We start from the raw sequence: 27,971 nt of genomic DNA on the forward strand, positions 1-27,971 counted from the left end.
AGATTTAACATTTAACATTTAGGTGCCACATTTAATATTTAGATTTAACTATTTAATATATTTCTAAGTTAACAAATATTGCTGTAAGTGTGGTAAAAGGTGACGTTAAAAAATTCACAACACTTTTTTAAACATTGTTTGAAGCTAAATATGGCAAAATGTTGATGTTATTTTCAGCGTGAGCCACTTTACAAACGGCATCCCATACTCATCAAGTCAAGTTTTTGCATAACATCCACATTTAGAATATCTTCGTCACCTGTCTTTTCAAGGTGTCCGGGCAAGCTAGTTCCTGGCAAGCTAGCGCTAGCATGACTGCTGGTATCTACCTTGTTGTCCTCCTCAACAGAAAGAGAGTCTGTTCTAAACTTGACCTTTGGCTTTTTCAGCGACATGATACAAGTTTTGTATCCTACAAAAATATAACGAATGGCTTGTATGAATGCCTCTTAAGGATCAAAAATTCACTAGAGGCTCACCCAAATTGCGTGTGTCTAGTTCAGCGCCATAACCACCAAGAAAACATTTTTATTGCTTGAGTCATGTCTGACAGAGATACAAAATCTTACATTTAGAAAACAGATATTACAAGCACAATGCACTGTAATAGCAGCAGAATATATTTTACAAAAGACATGCTTCGATGTCAGTAAATCTCTGAAAACTAACAATAGGCTACTGCTGTCATCTTTCCTACAATATGAACCATGTGGCTGGAAAGTTGGATTGTTGGTCAAGAAACATAGGATTACATCATTCCTCAATATTCACATGTGCTCAAAATGTCCACCCTCAGTATATTGATAAAACCTAAATTAATCAAAAAATGATATGCTACAACAGCCAACCATGCATCGGTGTCTAAAATAATAATTAGCAAATGTATTCATAATCATAACAAATTGTAATCATTGTCACCAATGTTTCTAGTATTACATGAACTGCAGTTCTGTTCTGTTTGTACAATCAATGTCAAACTGTCTCTGTATTAAAAAATGGGGAAAAATAAATGTGATCCATGGCTACAGCATTGCTGTGAACACATAATATTCCTATCAACATCACAGGTCAAGTGACAAACTAGCAGCTGTGTGTAAACCTGGGCAAGCAGCTTAAGTTCCCTGACACTGTTACATCTCTGAGGTCCTGCTCTTTGAAGCCTCAAAACAGGAGATCAGAGTCAGTGATTATGAGGATGAAGAGGGCCAGGTATAATGAGGGATGGAGGGGTCACTGCATACCTACAAAGGTGAGATTTAGAGGCTTTGTTGGCTGCTCCCTCTGCAGAGCATTCACGATGCTGGGCATCACATTGGCTGCAATTAAGAAAGCCATGAAGTCCACTTTGCAGGCTGCTGAGCCTCCAGATGGCCATGGCTCAGAAGAAGTCGTCTGTTACGTAGTGCTGCTGGGACACAAGTCAGGGCATCCTGATGAAATGTTGCTCTTCGTGTGTACAATGTGTAAAGTGTAGGTGATAGCTATATCACGCAAGGGGAAGTGCTGTTGTGCATAATATCAGCACAGCATCGTGCTCACTTGTGGTATTGCTTCTATACAATAGTTTTGAGGAGGCAGCAAAGTTGTCTCCTGCCTCACAAACCACTGCCAAATCAAAAGTTTTCGTAGTGCTTTAGCAATGGGTTCCTCTAATATTGTTTTAAGATAGAGGTCTGATACAGATTTGTTTTTACTGAAGCTGCTGATTGACAATATTTTCCACAATGTTTAATGTCTTTAAATATGACCAGAAAGCTGTAATCTGGTCAGGATGAAAAGCCTCTTAAGCAGCATTTAACATGAAGAAACTACTCACTGTTTAACTTGCTCCTGAAACCTGGCACAAAGTGCAGCAATATTAGGAGTGCAAAGTCATCCAGTGGGCCAGAGCTGACACTTCTGGTCTACACAGAACCAAATGTACATGTATCTGTATGTTTCCATTTATTGTGCAACCAGTGAAATAAGAGTCCATTGACAGTCGCTTTGTTGGCATGTGTGATTCCAGCGAGTTAAGGTTTGAAGTTAAAGAGGCAACAGATAGCATTTTTTCCTAAATATATCATTATGAAAATAATGTGGGTTGCACAGGGTAGTGGCCACAGTAAAATCAGACTATCAGCGCTTACATAGGTTACTTAGTGGCTTTGCAATCTTTGTAATAAGCTTCCGCTACCAGGGGCGAAATTTCGCGGAAAAAATCTGCTTTACGGCAGGAAACGCGTCATGTATTGCAAAATTGGTCAGTCAGCCAATCAGGGACTGGAGCTGGTCCTTATGAGGAGTTGGGCATGAGATAGTTGAGTCACGATGGCAGACGGACAAAGTTTGGAAACAAGTGAAAAACGGCCTAGCAAAAGAAAACGAGCTCCTCTGTCTGAGGAGGCAAAGAAGAGCAAAAAGGAGAGTGATAAAAGAAGAGGAAAAACATGAGTAAACCTCAGTCAGGCGTTCAAGAGATGGAGGGAGCTCCGTGACCAAAGAGGCTTCAAAACCGATGTCCAGCTAGCTTTCTTTCTAATGGATCAGTAAGTAACACGGCTAAATGTTAGCTAGACAAGAGAGGACTGTACTGTACTGGCTGCTAGTTAATTCCTAGCTGGCCAGCATCGCAAATCACCGCAACCAGGAACCGGGTAGCGAGTGTTGGCCGGCTGACATCCTCGTTGCCATTCTACAGCAGCCCTCGGACAGTGATACCCCCCTCCCCCCTTCCTTCTGTTCTCTTCTCATGGAGGCAGCTATCGACGGACATCGCTCAGCTAAGTTACGCCCAGCTGTGAACACTGGACTTTTTACTGCAACGGCCTTAGACTGAGGAGCATCAAAACATACATAGAGGTATACTGGTGGCTTTACAGCCTTCATTTTATTGATTATCTCTGATCCCCATGGTCAATTTGGTCGTTGCGACGGTGCGAGCAACACTGCTGATGCTAGGTGGCGCCAAGCTAAAAAAAAAAAACCGAATCCTATCTGTTGCCTCTTTAAGTATCCAAGCTTCTCTCCTTCCCTTCGTCCTCTTCTTGCAATGACTATGACCAGTTGTACTTTCTCCTGCTTAGAATTCCTTCAGTGTTCATTGTTCAGGAGGTTTTTGCCATGAGCTGAATAATACACAGAGGTATCTTCCTCTCCAAAACAAATGGACCCGTAAAAACACTGAATAAAGCACTTTCACATTACAAATCAATGTTTCTCCTACGCTGTTTGGCATGTCACTGACAGGCCGCCAGCCCAGCACCTGCTAATATGTGCTCATTATTTTCTTTGTTCTAACCTTATTTCTGATCCAGACATTCAGGATTTTTTTTACCGGGATGCAAATAATCCGCAGAGGTCTCCTCCTCTCCAAAACAAATGGTCACATTGCTTTAAACACATTGATCATGTTACAAATAAGTAAGTCTGGCATGTCTCAGACAAATTGCTAGCCCAGCACTTGTTAATGTGTGCTCATTTCTTTTCCACTAACTTAAGATCCAGACATTCAGGAGGTTTTTAGCTGGAGCCAGATTATCCACAGAGATCTCTTCCTCTCTGAAACAAATGGAACTAGTATTCTGATAAAACCAGTGAATAAAGCATTTTCACCTTAAAATAATCAGTGTTTTTCCAACGCTCGCTTTAGGGAGGGGCTGCTAACTACAGCTGCTGACATGGAAAACATGACTGTCCTTGTCCAGAGCCAGTATTGGTTTGTTCTGTGTGGGCTACTATAAAAACATGGCAGTGCAACATGGCAATCTCTGTGGATGAGGAGATATTAATAGCTCATTCTAAGGTAACGGAATAACAACTATTCTTATTTTCAGGTGATTCTACTCTAAGGGAAACATACTTATTATATTACATTCAATTTCTGCCAATAAATTCCCTTAAATCCTACATGCTGAACCTTTAATCACTGACTACCTGTGCCATTCTGGGCTAGTCAGCCAACTGCTGGCATCTCATCTCAGGTGAGGAAAAAAATCATCTTACAGAGCCTGGTGTCATGACAGTCCAGAAGGGGTTTTATAGAAGTCATCACATTTGCATTGCTGTCTGCAATGGGAATAAAGTAATATACTCAATCAAATAGCAGAACTATACCAGTTTTGTCAAATTGGACCACTGATGTGCATCATTGTGTAGAACTGCTTAATATGTATTTATTAACATACTGTATATATGCCCCCTACAGTGTGTGGTGTTTAAAAAATGCAGTCAGTCTGTGTGTGTGTGTGTGTGTGTGTGTGTGTGTGTGTGTGTGTGTGTGTGTGTGTGTATGTATGTGTGCGTGTGTGGTTTGGAGTGTGGAAAGAAGGCTGGCAGAGGATGTGCTGGATTCAGATGGCTTAACACAAGAAAAGAGCTGGGTTTCTGAATTTAAACTCATTTCAATCCATGCAAACTGTCTCCCAGGCTGGCCCATGATCCCGAGGGACTTAGAGACATTAAAACATTTCTGAATTTCAAATGTTATTTCTGACCTTTTGATTGATTGGCTTTCAGTGGCTTGCCCTAAATGTTGCCCTACCTCTTGATGAAAATTTAAACTCAATTATATCTGAAAGATGGGAGACACTGTGTGTTGCCTTTGATGAGCTGCTCCTGACCTAATGACCCTCAGAGTGTGAATAGCAGTGACAGATTTAATTCCTTCAGCAAAGATCAATGAATATGCTGATGAGTTGGCCTTTAGAAGGATGAGGTTTGTGGATCTTACTGAGCAGTGCACGATCATTCATTCCTTTCTCTGTCCACTTTTTCTTGCTCACGATCACCTTTCATCATCTTTTCTATCAAGGTGGTGCTGCGGATGGCTGCCTTGGTGTGTTGGTGCACATTGTTTTGTGCTGTTTTTATTGTCAGTTCAGTTTTCTGCAGTCATACCCGGAGCTCTTTCACCAGAGATGAGCTCATGAGTCATGAACATCAGGGAAACAACTCCAGCTTATTTATTTCCCACTCTCCTCTGCGGGGAAGGTGATTGGCTGCAATCTGCTGTCTCTCCAGGACCTGCACGCCTCCAGGACCCTGGGGTGGGCATTAAAGATTGAGACTGACTACTCCCAACCCGGACACAAACTCTCTGAAACACTTCCCTGTGGCGAGAGGCTGCGGTCCATCAGGACCAAAGCCTCCCGTCACAACAATAGTTTCTTCCTGACTGCAGCTGACATCGTCCACAAGGGCCTGGACTCCCACTGACTCAGACTCTATCCACTCCTGATGTTATGCCTTGCTTCAACGTACATCCTTACTATCTCCCTTCTTACATATATCTTTGTAGTTTTACATATACTGTGAACGTTTACATCCCCTGGGCAGTAAGTTGCACATTCCTGCAGACTGTGCGCTTTGAAAACAGATTTAACAGATATTTTTTAAAACTTATTCTTACACTTTTGGCATATTCTATTGTATACTTTCTACTTTTTTTCTAAATTTGTATCTTTAAATGTTTGCACTGTGGTAATTGTATTACGGAAGCATATTGCATTCACTTGACAATTAAAAAAAGCCCTGTTTTCTGAGTAATTTTTTCCCTGTTTTTCATGGTAATTTTTTTCTGTTTTTCGGGGTATTTTTTTTTCTGTTTTACGTGGTAATTTTTTTTCCTGAACGAGGAGACGAGATACTTCAAAATCTCGCGAGAAGCTCCCACCTGGCACCTGCAAGTGACCCCTCCATCCATGGTGACTCCTGCTCATGGATGTATTTTGCCATATGTGTCCAACTGATTCTGGAGAAACACTGCAATGTCCAGCAGATCTGAATGGGCTTTTCGTCTGAACAACCGCAAAGTCTAGCCTGCATAAAGTCGACAAACTAATGATAACACCATCTATATGACTTAAAGACAAGAGTATCTCCCAGTGTCTCAAACCCAAAACAAAGTAAAACTGGATTAAACTAAACAAGCGGGTCATGTTTGCTTCCATTATATCAAGCTCTCAAGAAAGGAATGAAAGCGTCTGTTGTTCTATTACTCTCTTAACTCAGAAAAAAAAAAATTACCCCGAAAAACAAACAAAAATTACCATGAAAAACAGAAAAAATTACACCGAAAAACAGAAAAATAAAAAAATTACTCCGAAAAACAGAAAAAATTACTCAATAAAACAGATTTTTTTTTTTTAATTTGTCAAGTGAATGCAATATGCTTCCGTATTGTTGTACACCAAATCACCAAGTCAAATTCTTTGCATGGCAATAAACCATTTCTGATTCTCATGCTGATACAGATGGGACTAGATGCAGTCTCAGCATGTACTGGAGGTCCACTATCCTTCCATCTCAGGGCTGTGGATGGATATTCTGTTGATGATTTTTTGATTAGTCTTCTTGATTGCAGGGTCAGAGATCAGGTCAGCCACAGAACAAATGTATCTTGTTCAAGGAGACCTAATAAGTGAGGTTGTTTACACAAAGAAGGATAACCTTAGTTGAAGGACTCCATGAATTTCTGTAATGTAACCTGATGACTGATGTAACTCATAGCTAGCTCATGTTTCTCTCTGCAACACACACTGTGGATTGTACACAGCAGATCTGGTTGCATATCACCGATGCACCACAGCTTCATAAATGTACCTCACTCCGGGACTGAGCAAACTGGGAGGAAATGATACTACTGATTAAGTATTACAAATAAGAACACAACCCATCCTCAGCAGAAGGGAATCTCAGAAGAATAAACACTTGCGCTGATAATCACTTGGGTGAACACCTGACCAGCTTTGTAAGTGTCTAAACCTATTTGTAAATGCATCAGTAATGTCACAAGCATGCCAAATATATCCAACAAGTGGTGGCAACAACTGATGCAACCTGAAGCAAGAGGGATTAGCTGTACACTAAGTCTGGAAGTAATGCATTACAACAATTCTTAGCAACGTATTCTCTACTTGTGCTGTGCTTGGCAAAGGCATGTTTTTCTGTTTCTGTTCTGCTCACATTAATTTGAATAGCTTCTCAAGTCAGTTCACATCAAGAAAAAAGTAATGCAACAAGAACAAGCCTCATTGTATATCTGTAATATATTATTTTGCTTAGACTTCTTAAATTGGTTTAAACTGTTAACACTGAAAAAAATAAATGCAACAGTACAGTAGCTGAACCTAAACACAAAGTGATGTTTCAAATGAGCTGTACCGGCTAAATCCAATTAAATGATGAAAGTTTGCGCACTGCCCCTTTAAGAATGTAGTCAAAACAAAGCGTGGACTGGCCGGCCGTACGGAAGTGGTTTTGTTTCGGTGGCTGCCCACAATAGTATGTGAGAAATGAGGGCTGCTACGTATATAAAATTCAGTTAGCTTCCTAAATGCGTTTTTTCCATTCATTGACAATATTTAATGTCTTATTATCATTATTTTGATATTGCCTGAAATAAACGAAGGATAGCTAGCTAGCTTGTTGGCTAGCTTTACTAAAGCAAGCAGCCATGCCGTCCTACTCTGAACTGAGGAAAACCAACCACTTCTACTACTTCATCAAATTTACCTTAAATATCTACTCTATGCTCTTCTCGGTAAGTTTCTGGTATATTTACTGACATCAGCATTCTATGCCTCATAGTAGGTCTGAGCTGCAGTGTCTGCTAATCGTAGTAGACGCGAGCCACCCAGTAGCATCAGTGAGTCATCCCACCGAACTTCATTCAAAACATAGGCGTTTAAATGTACCTTCTGCTCTAGGCACACACACACGCTTAAGGTAACAACATCAGATATTTTGCGAATCCATACGATCTAATTTACAAGCCGGCAAATATACCGAATAGCGAACACGACTCTACGAATTACAATTTCAGTTTATAACACGGATTTCCGTCAAACTCTAACGAATGTCCACCTAAGTAGCGTTACAGCGTGAGACGGGGTATACCCGAAATTTTATTGAAATTGATCACTATTTGTTGCAAAGGACATTTCCGTATCTACCAGATGACAGCGATGATTAGAAAATAAGTTATGAGTTTTGATAACAGCGTTGTGTTTTTGTTGTTATGTAAGGCAGCATTAAGTTGCCATATTTTCTAAAGGGATTTGGTTTGGAATTCTCTGGATACTAGCTAGCTGATGAATGGTTAGCTTGCTAGATAGACATTACCACTTAAGACACCATGGATCCTGCTAAATTTTAATCTGTTGTTGATACAAGAATTGTTTGCAGTTTAATGATAAAAATAATATCAAGAGGTATTAGTCATTGTATCTGGTATTGACACAATACACAGTCACTGACAAGCGAACGGCACGGTGGTGCAGGGCGTTGGATCCAGTTAAAGGGACGATAATGTGGGAAAATAGTTTTGCCGACAGAAAACAGGAGAGGCTGAAAGGCGCTTTCGTTGGTCGTTCAAACCAATCAAATAAATTATATATTGTTCATTTATATAGTTATTTATGTAGTTCACGCATATACTGCCCACCTGTCTGAATTGTTATTTTAACATATCAGGTTTTACATAGAAAATATCACTCCAATCACAGTGTAACAGTCTGGTACTGGCAAGTTCAGAGCATTCTGGTTCATTTGAAATCAATTGAGCCAACAAACATACATTTATTTCAGTGAAGTTTTACTTCTCACCACTGCCCACTCTGGTTTGATTTGATGGCAACACAAGACTGTGGCAGATTAACAAATTAAATTTTAGTTTTCATCCAAATATGCAAAGGTGATTTGAAGCCATTTTGAATGATATGGCCAATGTGAGGCACAGAGCAAGCACGGGTTACATCCAGCTTTGCATGTCAGTACTTCACAGCACTGTTTTTTGTTTGTTTGTTTGTTTGTTTTTTATTAAGCAACACTTATTTAAGAAAACTCAAGTAAATCAATGTGGTAAACTTAGTTTGTGTTTGGAGAGGTTGTTTTGATGCCAAGAGGCACTTTGGCAGCTAAGATGAGCTACCCATAGACAGAACTTTGATTGTATTTTTGCTGCAATGATTAATCGATTAGCTGTCAACTATTAAATTAATTGCCAAGTAATTTGATATGTGATTAATTGGTTTGATCCTTTTTTCTTTTTTTTTTTGGAAAAAAGAAAGAAAAAATTCTCTGATTCCAGCATCTTTGGGAAAGACTAATTAACATTTTTCACCTTTTTCTGACTTTTTATAGACCCACACAACTAACTATTTAGTTGAGAAAGTAATAAGAGATTTATTAACAATGAAAATATTTGTTAGTTGCCGCCCTAGATGAGTGATCCTCAGCCTTCATTGGCCCACTTACAAACCCCTGTGTTTTGCGCCTCCATCTCACCCCCACACTGCTTTTATCTGCAGAACTATTGTTGAAATAATGTTCAATTTGCACCACCACCAATCTGCCCGACTGTCTCTGTTTGTCAAATATATACACCCTAAAGCACATTATTGAATATGACTCCAAAACATCAGTAGTTTGATTCCATTAGCACCCCAGAGTCCCTTTCATATGATCTGTCTCTCCCCTCTACTATCTCTCCCTCTTACTGCTGTGAGTTAGGACAGTGTGGCCCAGCTTAGCTCAACAGACAAAAGCATGTCTAGCCTAGGGGCTGAACGATTAACCGAATTCAGACCCCCATTGCAGTGTAATGGAATGCAATTTTCAATTTGCAAAAGCTGCAACTTAAAAAAAAAAGTTTCTTCAATGCTACACAGTCTAACTAATCAGAGGGTCAGAAACACCTGTCCTGTCCTGACCATGGGCATCACATGCACACATGCTGGCCTGCGCTCTGTGTAATCTTTGCATATGAGAGCAGATGAAGGAAACAACTTGAAAAATGCCACACCATGTGCAGGTTGTGATGCTTTAAGTGCTGTGGTATGAAAATGGCCAAGGGTGGGTTTAAATGCAATTCAGATGTTAACATATCTAATTGTTGTAAGAGTAGCCGGCCTACGTAAAAGAACAGTATATATGTTGATGTATCCATTGTTGTCTTGGTCATACTACAAAATGAAAAAAAATAAATAAAAAAAATAAATTAAGTTGTGTACTGAATCTAATCACAATATTGATCTAATAAATCACAACTGCACTAGTTTTTACATATCGTTCAGCCCTGCTCTAGCCCCAAGCTAACCATGTAGGCTTGATAAAGCTATCGTAGCTGTCATGAAGTTTCATTTGTTTAATTTAATTTACGTGGGATTCTTTTGAGAGGAACAAAGCTGCAGATGTCAAGTGGGGATGACTCTGCCTCATCCGGTGAAATTTGAATAGGTTTGGTTGATTTTATTTTCTCTTTTTCACTCAAGGTTAGTTAAAATCAGTAATGGATGAAGTACCTGAAAGCCATACTTGAGTGAAAGGACAGATATCTTACCAGAAAATGACTTTGGTCAAAGTTAAGTCACCTATAAGAATATTATTTGAGTTAGTCTTAAATTATCTGATATTTACTGCACTAAAGTATCAAAAGTAATTTTCATGATTTTATATGCACTGAAATATTGAAAGTAAAAGCACAAGTAAATTCTGGTAATAAAAAGCGCTCAGAATTTTAAGAATTATGAAGTTTTTTCTTCTTAACAAGTACACCACCTTAAAAATGGAGCCTAAATTACACTTGAAAAAAAAGGCCCTTTTCACAACTTAAAGGATTTAAAGAACAAAATCCAGTTTCCTTCATTCGTCTGTGCGCCCCTCCTCCCTCCCACCTTCATTCCTCTCCTCTTTCCCTCATTTGTAGCAATGATGAAGATACTTAGGGGAAATATATTGGAGTGAAAGTGTACATTTTATTTAGGAAATGTAGTGGAGTAAAAGTCAAAGGTGACACAAATATAAAAACTCGAATGAAGTACAGATACTCCAAAAAATACTTCAGTGGTGTAACAGTGTGTTACTGTAAAGCAGGTGTTAATACATGCAGCACAGGCTTTTTCTTAGGTCCATGTGTCTTTGCACTGTGTCAAAGTCATCGTCCTTAAACTGCAAGGCATCCCATCCCATCTGTCTGGGATGTCTGATGTAATGCTAGCAATTCCAGGTTTTGTGTTATTTTTTTTTATTTATTTATTTATTTTCAGGACAATATCAGATCTCTTTTTGCAAAGTCTGCTACTCATTCTTATCTTCGTTACTACAGCAGTGATGGTAGGGAGGCTGACTTTGGATGCAGGATCCAAGCCAGATGTATCTGCTGCCAAATTTATCTGCCAGTGCTTTATGGAGCAGTAAATGGAGCTGAAGTAGATGGACCCTACTCTTAAGGCAGATTGGTTCTGTTTCCAATTGAAAATCAATATCAGGGAAGAACACGCTGTTTGTTATTTCTCTTTATGTAGCCCTCGCTTAAGTTAAATATGAACAGTGCTCCAATGTTCGCCATTTGAAAAATTTGCCAACATACTCTAAAGATATTTTACAGTTTTCAGCATACACAAAGAGTTAGACCTTGTTAGTCTTGCTAATCATTTTAATGTAATGCCCTTTACAGTGATTCACTGTGAGGCATTATGATCCATCACACTGACCAGCTAGATGCAGTGGTGGAAAGAATCTAAGTACAGTACATTCGCTCAACTAAATTCCATGTCAGAGGGATATTGTACGTTTTACTCAACTACATTTATCTAACAGTTATAATTACTAGTTACTGTACTGAATTCATTAAGATTTAACATTAATAATAAAAAAACATATGATAAGCTTATTAGAAACAATACTTTGTTAAAGATAAAACCTTTGATTCCCAACCTTTTTGAATCGTGACCCCTTACATAAAGACTGTTACAGGTTGGGGCAGTGTGTCAGGTGTCAGATGTCGTGAGTAGCTTGTACTTCCGGCAAAGTGAGATTCCTACTCAAAACTTCTCAGATAGTTTAGTTTAAATAACTGTTAAAGGGCCCAAGAAGGTGCCTTTTCCAGTATTTCACCAAAAAAGCACAGATCAGAGAAAGGTATAAAAAAAAAAAAATGAGGACACATATGTGTAGCAGAACTTTTTTTGTTGTTGTTCTTATTTCCTGCCCCATTAATCAACAGCTGACCCCCACATTTATGTGGTGATCCTTTAGATTGGGCAGATGAGGAGGTTATAAAGTAGTATAGTGTAGTAGTATAACGTAGTAAAACTAGCTTCAGCTCAACAAGCTGCAGCAGTAAAATCCTACTTAAGTATGGATGCATCAGTTTAAACAATCTGTTGTTGTATTGATACAGTGCATGTACTTCGTTGAAGGATATGGGTATTTCTTTTGTTGCTAGCACAGATACCAGTGTGAGTGTAAAGCAAGGCTGTACTGGGTTCACTTTGGAGCTGATCATGGTTGTGATGATAAAGTCATATTACACCAACACCCCATTTTACCCCAATTTTTCTATTTTCTGTGGCCCTAATCATCCTTTCACATTTTGTAGCCTTTACCAAACATGATGTGAGCACTCAGGGCAGCTTCAGCACATTTTGAGCTTTGTGTACCAGGAAAAAACACATTTAAACCTGAGTGTATGATTAAAATATTTTTCATGCCTGGAAGATCACTTATTTCAGGAATTCTTGTGAAATACTGTGATGTGGTTGGAATGACCCCTGAATCAGCACTAGGCAGGATAGAATCAGCTATAAAATCATGGCATTAGTATTACATAATGCAGACCATAAATATCTGAACAGAACATTTCCTGCCATGTGTTACAGGTGCAATGATTTAATCCAATTGTGATTTGAATTTAATCAGAGAATGACAAATGAAATCAAAACGGGGCTAGCTGATGTACTGATGTCACTGTCTTTCCCATCTGTTTGGCAGTGTTGTTAAACCAAAGTGACTCAAAGTCAAGTTGCAACAATGAAACACAGTTTGCTTGCCATTTCTTCAAAGCCTGCTTAAATTTTTTCTCTGTGTCAGTTAGTTTCAGAGATACTACAAGTTTGAATTGCAGCCGTAATTAAAAAGGTATTTTTTCCCATTAAACTTTCACATCTAAAAAGAATAAAGCATGTTGAATTATATTTTGTTGAGTAGTTTTGATTGTCTCTGAAGAAATTAAAGTAGTTGGGCAGATTTTTGGGGACCTTATTATGAACAATGTCATGTGTCAATTTGCATGACTTTTTGATCAACTGGAAGCCAATTAAGTTGTAGAAAATTCAAAAGTACAAGGAGGTGACTTTAACACAACCCTGATTAACTTGTTTTGGGTAGTGTGGAGTTTATTATTAATGTGCTGTGGTGGTCTGTCAAATCAGGAGTTGGCAGCACACTCAAAATGACATTGAACTCATGCTCCAGCTAATGTTTTCAGTGTTAATTTATCGAACAAACCTGCTTTTCTTGGCAAAAATGTAGTCTTTGGCAGACTTTCATGAGGGCTTTTATTGCCATGGCCTCCCCTGATAGATGTTTATCTAATGTTCATCCTAAATATTTCACTGTGTCCTACAGTACCTTTACTTTCATCTCTAGGGTCCTCCCTAGTTTAAATCTGGAACCAAAAAAGATGGCCTCTGTATCCCTAAATGAAGAGACAGCTTGTTATCAGACAGCCAAGTCCCAGAACTTGAAAGCTCTTCACTCAAAAACCCTTTCCCACAACTGCTTAATGTGTATGAGACACAAAAATATCTGAATCATCTGCATAGAGAAATGGGTAAGATTAACAGGCTACCTTTATGTCATTAATATATAAAGGGAAAAAGAGTCCCTAGGACACTCCCTTGAGGGACCCTACAGCTCCAAGTTTTAGCTAAGGGACATGTTGCATTGACACCCACTATCTGTGCCCTTCTTGAGAGGTAAGAATTGACCCATTTAATGGCCAACTTGCTTAACCCCATGGTGCCACCATTTGTTGTTGGCTTGTTGCTTACTGTGATGATGTCATCAGAGGTTTGATGCACATCCAATCAGGCATCTTTGACTTATCCTGTCTGAATCTCCTTCCATGAGAGGGCATGTCCCATCTATCATCTTCATTCACTGCATAATTCCACTAAGTGGATATAGTTGCAGTTTATGTGGGCTGGAGCCTTATCCTGCCTTAAGAAGCAACAAATCCACTTAAAAAGGATTTCATTTGTCTGGATTTCAGTGGAACATTTTTGATGTACTAAAGGAAATGCAGAACCTTTCCTGAGTTTTAGTGATTTAACAAAAAAAAAAAAAAAAGAATGAACATGTAAAAAAAATGCCTGTGTATTGGCTTTCGTTAATTTAAAATAAAATGTTTAGTATCAGCCTTTGAACTTGTATGTCAAACCATAGTTTGGCTGCTAAAACAGATGGTGGAGTAGGGGAGTGTTATATACAGAGTCTACATTCAGTAAATGTAGAGTCTGTAAGCAAACCCTGGAGATCTTGCCTCCGGAAGAAGAGCAGAAGAGCCTTGGTTTCCGGTGCTAGGCTGTTTGTTGTCCGCGTGATATTGATCAATCACGTTTGACCCAGCTGCAGTTGTTGGCAGGTTAAACGCTCCGTGCAGTGAACTAACGAGGCGGAACATAATTGGCATCACTGCAAACTCTGAATCCATCGCAATGGTTCAGCATATTTACTTATATATAAACGGAAGTCGGAAACGGAAATTCGCCTCCTCAAACTGGAATGCCAAAAAATCGTGGGTCTGCCCTCAGAGGGTGTATCACCATCTGCCGGAAGTCAGACACCGAATACAGCCAATGAGTTCCGAGAATGGGGGAGTGTAGGATACAAGGGATAAGAAAACATAAGAAATAGACGTGCTCAAAAATACAGGTGTTTTTCCCCACAAAATCTATATATTAAAGGCGCTGTATGTAAGAATGTGGCCAAAACGGTTACTGCACTCAAATTCAAAATACTGCCGCGAGTCGTGTCCGCCCCCCCTCCCCTACAGATTCAAGGTTGCTGGACAGCAGCACGCTGGAGACTGATTTGTTTGCCCACAGGCGGCTGCTGTGGCAGGGCCGCATTGCTGCGTCCTTGATCTTCGATTTTCCAGCGGACCGTTCGAGCAAGTCTGGCTTCTCTGCTGCTAACGCTGCTGCCGGGATACAGCTGAGGAGGAGCCGGCTGCTAATGCTATGTACCGGGATACTGCTAATGCTGCTTGCCGTGTTGCTGTAGCTCAGTCGTAACTGTAACTGATGCTGAGACTCTACTGACTGTGTGACTGGTAGACGGCGGTGGGTGGCGCAACAGGCCAAAACACAAATTCAAAACATAAACATGATTTGCAGACCGTTAAATATTTTTCTAATGTGAATATTCTGGCTGTACTATTGTTGTCGGTGAGATCAGTATGTTATATGAACATTATTCCTTAGTCTCTGTGACATATTAGGAGGATTTTACGACTATTTGCTTTGGATTTCTTACATATAGCTCCTTTAAACAACTCAGTCTTGAGTTTAAAATCATTTAAAGTTATCTGTGTCTGTAATGTCAGACACAGTCTTAACACTACTACTACATTTCAAAAGATGAATGGAAATTATATATAGTTCAAAAAGCTCAACGCTTTTTGTTCTTCATAAGGAGGATTGTCAAAGGTTTTGTCTCATGAGCCCCCTCTCTCTCCCTCTCCCTTTAGCTGATGGGTCTTTGTGTGCTGTGTGTGGGGGTGTATGCCGAAGTGGAAAGGCAGAAGAATCGAACCCTGGAGGGCCTTTTCCTGGCCCCTGCCGTGGTGCTCATCCTGCTGGGCCTGGTGATGTTTACAGTGTCGGTGGTGGGCATGGTTGGATCCCTCAGGGACAACAAGACTCTGCTGCACATGGTAGGGCTGATAGAGGATGAGGAGGGGGTGTGGGCATGTCTTTTAATGTTTGTTTTCCATGATATGTGTGTGTTTGTATGTGTGTGTGTGTGTGTGTGTGTGTGTGTGTGTGTGTGTGTGTGTGTGTGTGTACAACCGTTTCGTTTAAGGCTAGGATTTAAATTTTCAGGGCTGTGAACACTTTGGGTTGTTGCTGTTAACACCAGGAAGGTAATGGGAATAAAATATTTATTCATAAACGTATAGGTGTGTAAATTACACACACAAAACTGAGAAATATAAACTGTGTTCAAAGTTTGCCCAACAGCAGCAGTTCATAAAACATGTAAATCAGTGATCTCTTTTTTCACCTCAAATGTAAAGGCACAGCTGTTGGTTTTGCCAATAACAGAAAAATAGCTCAAAGGAAGCAGGGATATATTATTATGGTTGCTATGCAACTATCTAATTAGCTTTAGCTAAATAAGCTGAACTGAAAAAGGGGATTAAAAGTTAGCAATAAAAAAGGAAGTCAGTGATTTCTCTGCTTATGCTTTGATGAAGAGGATGAGCAGCTCATTTCATACTGAGGAATCCATGAAGCTAATGTTACTCACTGAGGCATTATGTTCCTTTATGCGCTGCTTTTTTGCTTCTCTCAGCACTGGTAGGTTGGTGAAACTAAGCTTTTAAGTCAAATTTTCTGTCATTTTGAAAAAATTAATTAATTCAATATCTGAACCACTTATCCTGTGGGGGGTAGCTGGGTTGAGGTGAGAGGATGGGTACACCCTGGACAGGTCGCCAGACTATCACAGGGCTGACACATAGAGACAGACAACCATTCATGGTCACATTTACACCTGTGGGCAATTCAAAGTCACCAATTAACCTGTGTGTCTTTGGACTGTGGGAGGAAGCTGGAGAAAACCCATGCTGACACACACGGAGAACATGCAAACTCCACACAGAAGGGCTCCCCCACCTGGGGTTCAAACGCACCACTGGCGGTTCGAACCAGGAACCCTCTTGCTGTGAGGCGACAATGCAAATACTTTTCCACCGTGCCAGTGTTTTGAAAAAAATGTCAGAAAATAAATTATCTCAGCTAATTGATGATAAACTTGGGCATAGAATGTAGACATTATTGACTGTCTGCTAAGCAACAGTTAACCTTTCCATAATCACTCCTACTTAATAGAGCTGCCGGTTTTTCAGTTTAAAGACCGTGTTAACTGATGACTTTCATCTGAACGTGTCTGTGCTTCCTCATGGTAACTTAAGTGAATGGTTGGCATAGATAATAAACAGATGAGTATGTATTTAGAATTAAAGTGAAACTGAAGACTTTTACAAGGACACCTACATGTTCTGTTCTTGTTTTTATGCCTCCCTGCTGGCAATAGCAGGGAGGCATAAAAAGGTGCTGTCTGTATATCCGTCTCATTCTTGAGAACACAATATCTCAAGATCACTATGAAGGAATTTCCCCAAATTTGGCACAAACACCCACTTGGACTCAACAATGAACTGATTAGATTTTGTGATCAAAGATCATTGTGACCTCCCAAAACATGTTTTTGGCCATAACTCAATAATTTCTACTTTAATTATGACAACACTTCACACAAATGTTTAATAGGATGAAGTAATGACATTTTATATCCAAAAGGTCAAAGGTCAACTTCACTGTGGCATCACAATGTTCTACTAAAACACTTTTCTAGCCATTATTCGACAACGCTATAATTGAGGAACATAAGGGGAGACATTTGGTCAGATATTGAATTGGTGACACTAATTTTGGGTGTCCATCTTGAAATTGTGGTGATTGTATTGATCGGTGCTGCCGGGGAAAGATGTGTAGTAAGCACCCAGGTTTTCACAGTCATGGATATAAACTCTAAAAAGTGTGACTTGACTGGTTAGCAGAGCCATACAACTGCAAGGTGGTAATTTTAGGTATTGGTTACTATAACTAACAGCAACCATGATGCATTTGGCTGAGAGTCACCAGTCGGTTAACACTTAAACATCAGACCGCATAGTATGTGTTCTGTTTGTGATGCAGACGAATGATGTTTACTTTGTGGTCATTGTGCCAGTTAGAGCAACTAACATTATATTTTACAATAACACCATAGTTAATGGATGGAGTTAATTCATTCATGACGTTAACTCATGTAAACTACATTATCCAAGCAGTCTTAATGTAGTTGACGTTAGTTATCAGTTTTTATCCAAAGTTGAAGTTTGACACAACTGTTGAAGCAGCCAAGAACTGCACAGGTTCCTACTGATGTTGTCAAAAGTAACATTACATAGAAAGTAAAGGTCAAAGGAGAAAATTGAACACTCCTTTCGACAGCTTGCGTTCAAATGTGCATGTATTGTAGGGGGATTCCATCACAGTAATGGCAACTTGTTTACCTTTGGTCTTACCCAGATTCGTCTGTATTTGCTCTAAATGACACAATGCACACTCACACTAAAACCTGAAAATGTAATAAGATAGAACTTCATTCATACCAAAAAATTTTTATACCAAAGATGCTTCCTATACATAATAAAAATAATTGTATACATAGCAACAGAAGATATACAGTTTTAGTTAGATATGTGTCTTCCACCTTTAAACAACAGGTGTTATCTTGCTAAATTTGGCTTGCCCTATTTTTTATGAGCTACTTGGTAGGCCCTGGCTCAATACTGCTAAGTTATTGATATGATATGATATGATATGATATGATATGATATGATATGATATGATATGGTAAAATGATGATTGATCGGGTTTGTTTTAGACAAAACTGATCCATTATTGCAGGATCTTCCCAGAAAACGATCTTTAGGATAGCACTACCTCTATTTTATAAGTAAATTATGCTTTGTGTCCTTGTTGTTTTAAAAAGGAGCAACTGCAAAATTAATTTGTCTTTGGTAGTGATGTAAAACATTTTTTGGGTGCTTAATATTTACTGCTTAATATTTACCCTGAATGCTGTCTGTATCTGTCATCCTTGTCCCTCCACAGTTCCTTTGTGTTCTCTGTGTGTTGCTACTTCTTCAGGCGATCGGGCTTGTCACAGCTCTCATCTTTGAAAACAAGGTAAACTTGTTTGTGTCACGTGTTCACACACCCTTTACATACCAGTATATTACCCCTAATGATAGTCTCTAGCCACAGTCAGGTCACTACCTCCTCACTGCTTTTTCTGACTGGCATTATCCTTTTTCAGTGTTCATAATAATGACCACCTCTCCTCTGTGTCTCTGCCCCCCCCCCCCTCCATTTTATCTAGACGTCTGCCTTGTTTCAGAGCAGTATACGAGAAGGAATTAAACACTACTACGATGATCTGGACTTCAAAAACATCTTGGACTATGTGCAACAGAAGGTACTTTGATATTTTCTCCAGAAGAGATGAAAAGAAAGGGAATGTGATTGTAAGATACATTTCTTATATTTGTAGACAGTATAATGATGAAAATTTAAATACAAGAATGGTAAAATGATGGAAGTGTTTGATACTGTTGTGATACGTAGGTGGAGGATAAAAAGGGCTTATTATGTACAGCTTGATGCTCTCACAAGAATTCATTGTACATTATTCAGAGCTTTAATGCTCATAGATTTGTAGAAGTCAGATGGGCACACAGGTTTGTTGTCCTGCATTTTAATCCAGCCAGTTAAGCACCAAGCTGGTCATTTAATATCACAGATGACATGATTGTTAATTTAGTATTAACTGTTTCAGTTACACTGTTGGAGTAGTAAGTTTGCTTTCACATTTTCTTACCATTGTGGCATGGTTCCCTATGAAAGTACAATAGAATTTAAACAAAAAAGTGTATAACCATGTACATACTGACCCCTTCAAACCCTCTGAGTACAGTATCACACTGAAGATATTCAGTAAGTGCTGTCAAGGTTTTTGGCTATTTTTTAATTGTGTTAGCCGCCTTTATAGTGATTTAGCTTGGAAGTTTCTCTACTGATGGAATTACCTGATTTGTTCAGAGTTGTCATGTTTTTTTTTTGTTTTGTTTTTTCATTATGCCTTTATGTCTGCGATAGCAATGGCCAGAGGCATAATGTTTTCAGGTTGCCCATCCCATTCATATGAACATGATACCTCATAAACACCTTGAGGATATTTTTTTCAAATTTGCCACGCATATCCACTTTGATTCAAAAATGAACCGATTACAATTTGGTGGTTATAGATCAAAGGTTAAGGTCACTGTGATCTCATCCATTGCATTCTCATAATGGTTAATGGTTAAATGGTCAAGGTCAATGTGACCTCGTCCATCTCATTTTGTAAATGCAAAATTTCAACAACACCTGAAGGACATTTCCTCAAATTTGGCACAAATGTAGAATTTGGTGGTTAAAGGTCAAATGTCAAGGTCAGTATGACCTCACAAAACATGTCTTTGGCTATGACGAAGGAATTTAGACACGAGATATGATAAAATTTCACACAACCATCTAATTGGATAAAATGATGAAGTGATGACATTTTATATCCAAAAGGATAAAGGTCAACTTCACTGTGACATCATTTATTGGCCATTATTCAACGTTGTATCTCAGGAACAAAAGGACAGATATTAAGTCAGATTCTGAATTGGTGACACTATTCCTTGGTGTCCATCTTGAAGCTGTGCTGATTGTATTGATGTTCTGTGCCATCGGGGGGAAGATGTGTGTGAAGCTTCCATGACAGATGTGAACTGTAACTACAACTCAACAGGTTCGCGGAGGCATACAACCCAAGGTAGTAGTTTTTACTGTTTATAAATGATTAGTTTTAGTTTAGTTGTTATTAGTCCATCCATCCATCCATTTTCATCCGCTTATCCGGGGCCGGGTTGCGGGGGCAGCAGGCCAAGCAAAGCACCCCAGACATCCCTCTCCCCGGCAACACTTTCCAGCTCCTCCTGGGGGAACCCAAGGCGTTCCCAGGCCAGACCCCTTCCTCCCCCCGGCTGTGCCTCGAGATCCTGTCCATGAAGATCACAAACAGGACTGGTGAAAAGGGACAACCTTGGCAGAGACCAACACCCACCGAGAACGTAGTCGACTTCACACCGAGTATGAGGACACAGCTCTCACTTTGGTCATACAAGGACCGAATGGCTCGTAGCAGGGAGCCTGGCACCCCATACTCCCGTAGTACCCTCCACAAGACCCCCCGCGGGACATGGTCGTAAGCCTTCTCCAGGTCCACAAAGCACATGTAGACTGGATAGGCAAACTCCCACGCCCCCTCCAGCAGCCTTGCAAGGGTAAAGAGCTGGTCCACTGTTCCACGGCCAGGACAGAATCCACATTGCTCCTCCTGAATCTGAGGTTCGACAATCGGTCGGAGCCTCCTTTCCAGCACCCTGGAGTAAACTTTACCCGGGAGGCTGAGCAGTGTGATACCCCAATAGTTGGAGCACACCCTCCGGTCCCCTTTTTTGAAGATGGGGACTACAACCCCGGTCTGCCACTCTGCAGGCACTGTACCCGACATCCACGCGACACTGAACTGGCGTGTCAGCCAAGACAGCCCAACAGTGCCCAGAGCCTTCAGCATCTCAGGGCGAATCTCATCCACACCCGGCGCCTTGCCACTGGGGAGCTTCTTAACTACCTCACCGACCTCCGACAGGGATATGGGCGAGACTTCCCCTGAGTCCTCGGGTTCTGCCTCGTTCTCAGTGGACGTGATGGCCGGGTTCAGGAGGTCCTCAAAGTGCTCCTTCCACCGCCCGACGATGTCCCCAGTTCAGGTCAGCAGTTCACTCTCTCTGCTGAGCACAGCCTGAGACAAGCCCTGCTTTCCCTTCCTGAGTCGGTTAACGGTCTGCCAGAACTTCCTTGAGGCCAACCGAAAGTCCTTCTCCATAGCCTCCCCGAACTCCTCCCACACCCGGGTTTTTGCTTCAGCGACTGCCACAGCTGCAGTCCTTCTGGCCAGCTGGTACCGGTTGTTATTAGTGCCAGTATTAATCTGTTTTGTTTGCAGTATGGTGCTGTTTGTCAGGAGCAGGATTTAAGAAGTTCGGAAAATGAAGTTACAATACAAACACATAATTTAGCAAATGCAACTGACGCACAGTCATGTAGACATCCCTGTCTTAATAAACATATACAGCGATACCATGCTTGTTGTGTTGATAAATTTGACCAAACTGACAATTGACTTTTCTGTATATTTTCATGTAAGCTTAGTTTTGCAAGTGCACTTTATCATTTCGGTTAGTTTTTATTTTTGCTTTACTTAACTATAAAAAAAAAAAACTTGGTGTCAGGTAGAGTAACAGGACCTACAGTGTGATTATTCATTATGGTTCATGTAGCTGGACTCTACATCATTTTGCTTATCTAAAAAACATATAAGGAAATATAAATGTAACTTTTAGAACGGCAAAAAGATAAACTAGTGTGTATTTGTCTAACCCAGAGGACTGGGTGGAGGTGGAGCTGCAAACAATGCAGGGGGAAAGGTTGTGGCAGTCTGCAGCTACCAAATCTCTAAAGATAACGAATGAATAAAAGGAAAATGCTGCAAGTGGGTATTTTGGAAATGTTTCAAGTGCCCTCTGGTTGAGATACATCTGTCATCTAAGCAATAACAGTAGAACCAACATCAGTATTGTCTCCACTGAAGCACATACTATATGGCTTCAGTTTCTTTGAACTTGAACTTCAAAACAAATTGGCTGTAGTTGGGTGTTAAAGGGGCAATAAGCGAAATTCATCATTTCTAACCCGGCAGCCCAGTTAACATTTGCAATTAGCAGAGGTAGAGGGGGGGTGTGGCTCATGACACACTTTGTTTTGGTCTACAGGCAGTGCACAACAGCAAACCTAGCGGTGAAACGATTTCGCTTTTTGTCCCTTTAAATCTTTGGCCACAACTCAGAAAATAGTCTCTTGCCTCAGAACTACTATCCTCACAGTCAGGAGCCCTTCTGTTAGGGGATTCACACTGTTTTTTTCATCACCTACGTCAGTAGAGAGTGCAGTAAATCCCGCTTCCTGCCTTTCATCGTCCTTTTCTTTTGTTTCTTTTCCCACTCCTTGTAAAAATGTCTTTTTCGCACAGCCAGTGTGGCTCCTGGCAGCATGCAGCTGAGGTCAGGCTATCACAGAGATAGAGATGTCCTTCATCATCTTCAAAAGGTCTCAACATGTTGGAGACTTGAATATTCTCTGTGAAGTACTTTAAAATGCTAGCCCTAGCCTTTAATTGATTGTCAGGAACTCTGCAGTCTTCACATGAACACCTGTTTTCTGCTCCTGACATTTCCACACTGACTGAAGTTTGCAGTAGGAATTAGATGTACAGAGAGATCATTTGTTCATCTGCGTGGTGAGAAGGCAGCATGGTGAGTGAGCTCTGAGGTGAAACAGAGGTGTAGATTACACAGCAGAGGCTGTAATGCAGTGGGTTGTTTCATTCCAGAGATTCTAAACTCGAGCTTGTTGTCGTTTCAAATTTTAATTGCAGATGAGCCTTTGTTTTGATAGCATGCTTTGTTCCTAACCGCCTTGTCTTTGTACCGTTTTGTCTTCCAGTTTTCATGTTGTGGAGGGGATGAGTATAAGGACTGGGGAGTCAACCAGTACCATTTCTGCAATGGTACTGGTCCACTAGCCTGTGGGGTTCCATATACCTGTTGTGTTCGCCGAAAGGTGAGTGCTGGCAACACACACAGTACAAACGGGCCTTGACATAAAAATCTCATAAAATGACTGCACCAGCTCTTTGTAGTGCTTCCTGTATATGCCTTCACATATGCCTTGGATGTAATGACTGAGTGGGTAAAAACAAATAATAGAACAGCGAGAACAATCTGGTAAGTTAAGAAAAAATTACATCAGTTTACTGTAATGCGGCCTGTAAAGCCAGGAAAAGAGAACACTGTCAATATTACGATATCCAAAACCTATGATGATATATAGTCTCATATCACAATTAAGGTTGAGTACCGAAACCCGGTGCCAATATGGCATTTGTTCTTGTACGACAGGTACCTACTGCACAAATAACAACGTAGATTTTGGTGCTTCATGTCAGTGCTAAATTGTTCACGTAGCAAGTGTGCAGTTGAAAGAGAGTGGGTTTGTGACAGTGACATGTGACAGCGAGGCTGCGGCACCCAAAGCAGAGAGTATGAAGTTAAATGTAGCAGTACTGTGTGTGGACAGTTTAGGCCATTAGTCAGTGAATAAACGCTACAACTCCTCAAGAGCCAAATTAAGTTTCCATGTCTTGTTTGACACCTGCTGATTAAAGTGAAGTAGGTTAGGTCTGATGTTGGCAAACAGAGTTAGCCTCCTATTGGAAACTGCCCAGGCTCACTGAAGGTGGACTGTAAAATTAGACCAGTTATTCTTATTGTAGTGACAATCTCAGCTGCTCCTTAAAAGGTAATGGAGAAATGTCTGGCATCTTAGTCTCTCCTGAGGTAGGGAGACAATTACTATATCATAGCAGAACTCAAAATTAATTTTGCTGTTATTATTGTAATGTTATTTAAGCATACTTTAAACTGTTAAGAGTTAATATATGGTTTAGTTGCAAGTTTAACTTTGCCTTTGCAAAAAAAAAAGCTGTTCTGTGATGTTGTTGACTTATTTATTTATTTTTTTCCCCGAGTATTGTTTCAGGCACTGTTTAGGCACCAGTATTTTTTAAAAAACAAACAAAACAAATGATACCCAACCCTTATCATGATATCAATGTAATAATGATGCATTACCCAGCCCTAATTATTGCCTTGTAGTTTTGCTGTGGTCTGATTCATGGCTTATTCACTGCATTATTACAAATAAACCATAAGGATTGAACATAAAGTGGTATGGACTGACAAGTAACTCACTGATTGGACAGTTTTGGCTACTGTCATCCTGCACCTTTAGCGGCACATGAACGGTGGGACATCAAGTTCCAGGGTTTGAGTTAACTGGACTTTATATATCATAATGGCGAACAGGTTGAAAGCAGAGTTCGATTTTTAGCTTTTACACTAGCCTACTCGATCTGAACCACACGGAAAAACACACCAGACTTGGTTTAAAATGCATGTAACAGGATATATTTTAAAGGAATTATCATAAAAATAAAGTAGAAAAAAGACTAATAAAAAATGATGCTTCTGGAAGGAAACACGAACATTTGACACAACACAAAGTAAAGATAAGTCAGGTGAGCTCTCATGATGTCTAAATTCACTTTCAGACAGAGCGTCCGCCATGTGTCATCTGGAATGAGAATCACATTTACTGCCTGTTAATTAGCAAGTATTAAAACCATGTGACCCGGTATCAGTGATGTTAGAGCCATCCTGTTTGATAATCCTAGTCCCTGCTGATACACAATTCACACCAAAAAACTTTGCTCTGAGTTAGTGATGTCTCCTGTTTTATTAAAGCAGGAAGAGACATGTATTGTCTACACATCAGAGAAGTAATTGGTTGTGTGAGAGAAGTGTCTCATAGAGCTTTTGGGAGAGTTGTCTCTTTAAATGAAATGTTAGTCCCCTGTGGCCTCCTCCACCCTCCATAGTAATTCTCCTGTCCCTGGGCTCAAAGCACTGATACTGTCTCTGGAAGCAGTGGAGCTATGCTGGAGAAATTAATGACAGAATCATCCAATACTCACACTCATACACACACCGTAGAGATAGAGTTGGTTAGGAAAGCTGAACATTGGCTAGGTTTCCGCTGTTATCGGTCCCGAACTGTCAGTGCTGCAGCCATTTTAAAAACACTTAAGTTCATGCTTCAGCTAGCAGGGGACAGGAACACCCCCTTGTGAGGAGCTTTGCTCCCACATATGTCCCTTATGGTGTTGTCTGTGGTCATCTCAGCTTGGGTTAAAGTTGGGTCTCTGACTCTTTATATCTTAACTCTTTGCACAGGTTGGAGAGGTCATCAACACTCTCTGTGGTTACCAGACTCTGGAGAAACAGGTGAGAGGAACAACAGATAATGACTGCTAATTGATAGTGAATGAATTAGTGATTTCATCCTATCTTCACTGTTACTATGGTAAACTATAGTTTTATTCAATCACATTAACTTATGTTGCTATAATGAGTATGCAGTTTAGGAAAGGGAAATAAAGGTTAAAACCTAATGTTAATTATCTGATATTGTAACAGTTTTTTTTTATGCAGTGATCTAAAATAGTAGTGACACACTTAAGTATCACGATGCTATATTTTGTGGTACTGTATCGATTTCTCAAAAACACTGTTGATTTTTAAATTGTTTCCTTTTTTTCTTAATTTGTTTACCTAAAGAATTCTGCAAGCACTTTCATTGTATTTTATTTTTTTTTACTGATATAGGTTAATGATAATTCCTTTGCTAAGTTGACTTTTTTTATGTGTGTGTAGTTGTGTGTTCTTTATACTATGACAGTTTCCCTAAAATGAGATGTAAAAAGACACAATATATCTCCTTGCTTACAATATAGCAATATGTTTCAATATATTTAATCAGAATCAGATTTACTGGCCAAGTATGTGTAACATACAGTACAAGGAATTTGACTCCAGTCATTTGTTGCTCTCAGTATACATACACAGAATACACGTACAGCTAAAACAAGGACAACAATGCTGACCAAGGTTAACACAAACACCTACTTTTATATAGATATTTTGGGGATGCACAATATTGGATTTTTTGCCGATATGTAACAACTCATTTGACCGATAACCAAGACCAGTGTCGATATATTCACTTTTTGACCCACCTAATTTTAGTGATCATCATGTCTCGTCTTTAGTGGAATTAACATCATATTATACATGCATACTCTTATCATGATGGCCCACCAGCAGATGGAGACATGAAATAGAAAACTTTTCAATGTATGTAATATCCATTCATTGTGCAAAGTAAGAAAAAGCATGTTGGAGGATTCTGATAGTTCATCTATAAAGCCGATATTGGGCGATATAGAATGTTAAATATAACAGGTTTCCAACATACATGAAGTAATTTTATTTAATTTAATTTTTATTTAATTTTTTATACTTTATTAATCCCCAGAGGGAAAATTCAATTTTAGTACGTGGAAATGACAATAAATGCAGTGTGTAAAGCATGATTGGATTATGTTTGACATTTTTCTACATGTTTACACTGTGTATTAAGATTAGAAATAAACATAATTTTTTTTCTGACAATTTGGACAGTCTTAACTGTTTATCATAGAGATAGCATATGGAAAAGTAACCAAATGGGAATTCATCTTTTTGGCTAAGCCAGTGACTTAAATACCTACGCAATCAAGGCACTTAAATCACATTGATGCAAAACCCTTTAAAAAGAGTACTAAAATAATAGTGCTGAGGTGGAAGATTAGGAGAAAACAAAACCCAAGCAGTGATGTATACTGATCAGCATATGTGCTGCTTAAATGATGATATTTATTTATATGATTTATAATTTCAAAGCAGATGTACAAAGTGCTTTACAAAAAATAAAAAGCAATAGAGAAAATAAAAAACAAACAAACATTAAAAGCAATTTAAAAGTGATACAAAGTGGGACAAAAGGAGCTACACATGAGAGAGTAAAACAAAGGAAGATTAAATAAAACACTCAATAAAATAAAAGATAAGAGAATAACTTTGATTAAAAATATGTTATAGGAAGTGACTTTAATATAAAAGTGAGGTCAGGCCGTAAACCCTGTGAAAGTACATTCATAAAAATGTGATTTGAAGAGGGATTTAAAAGAGGATAAGAAACTCGGCAAGCTAATGTCCTCAGGGAGGTTGTTCCAGAGAGTGGAGGCCCTAAAAATAATAATTGAAATCAAATTGCTTTAAATACTCTTGCTTAAGACAAGTAACTTTGTTAAAACATAGGTAATGATTTGGTCCCGGTCTGTTTGTGCAGTAAAACCAACAGGACACACTTTCGACTCATTTTCATTCATCAGGAGATTATTCAGTAACACTATAAACAAGCGATTCTCAACCATCGGGCCATGCCTTCTAGTGGACAGTGGAGATACTGATAAAATTACAAAGCTAGTTATTTTTATATCTAAATGTACTTGAGAATTCACATTTAAAAAAAAAAAAAAGTCCAATTAAAATACAGAACTTCAGTGACTAGTTACGTAAGGGATAATGTATAATGAGCCGGTGAATACTGGGAAAATAACTCCCTTCAGGGGAATGAAACCCCTCCGCTGCGCGTCGGGGTTCTATTCCCCTGTCGGGAGTTATTTTCCCAGTATTCACCGGCTCATTATACATTATCCCG

At 39.5% G+C, this 27,971-nt stretch overlaps 1 protein-coding gene across 1 annotated transcript in view; it reads left to right on the forward strand.

Annotated features, from left to right (window-relative positions):
- Nucleotides 1-7,200: 7,200 nt before the first annotated feature.
- The window catches only part of zgc:110329 (uncharacterized protein LOC550500 homolog), a 31,139-nt gene continuing 10,368 nt past the window's right edge, over nucleotides 7,201-27,971 (forward strand). The window contains exons 1-6 of the mRNA XM_050051793.1: nucleotides 7,201-7,522; nucleotides 15,515-15,700; nucleotides 18,714-18,788; nucleotides 18,982-19,077; nucleotides 23,256-23,372; nucleotides 25,604-25,654. Of these exons, the coding sequence (XP_049907750.1) occupies nucleotides 7,436-7,522; nucleotides 15,515-15,700; nucleotides 18,714-18,788; nucleotides 18,982-19,077; nucleotides 23,256-23,372; nucleotides 25,604-25,654 (612 nt within the window). The 5' untranslated portion in view covers nucleotides 7,201-7,435. The remainder of the gene's footprint in view (nucleotides 7,523-15,514; nucleotides 15,701-18,713; nucleotides 18,789-18,981; nucleotides 19,078-23,255; nucleotides 23,373-25,603; nucleotides 25,655-27,971) is intronic.

Source organism: Epinephelus moara, chromosome 8 (assembly GCF_006386435.1).
Source record: "Epinephelus moara isolate mb chromosome 8, YSFRI_EMoa_1.0, whole genome shotgun sequence".
NCBI lineage: Eukaryota > Metazoa > Chordata > Actinopteri > Perciformes > Serranidae > Epinephelus > Epinephelus moara.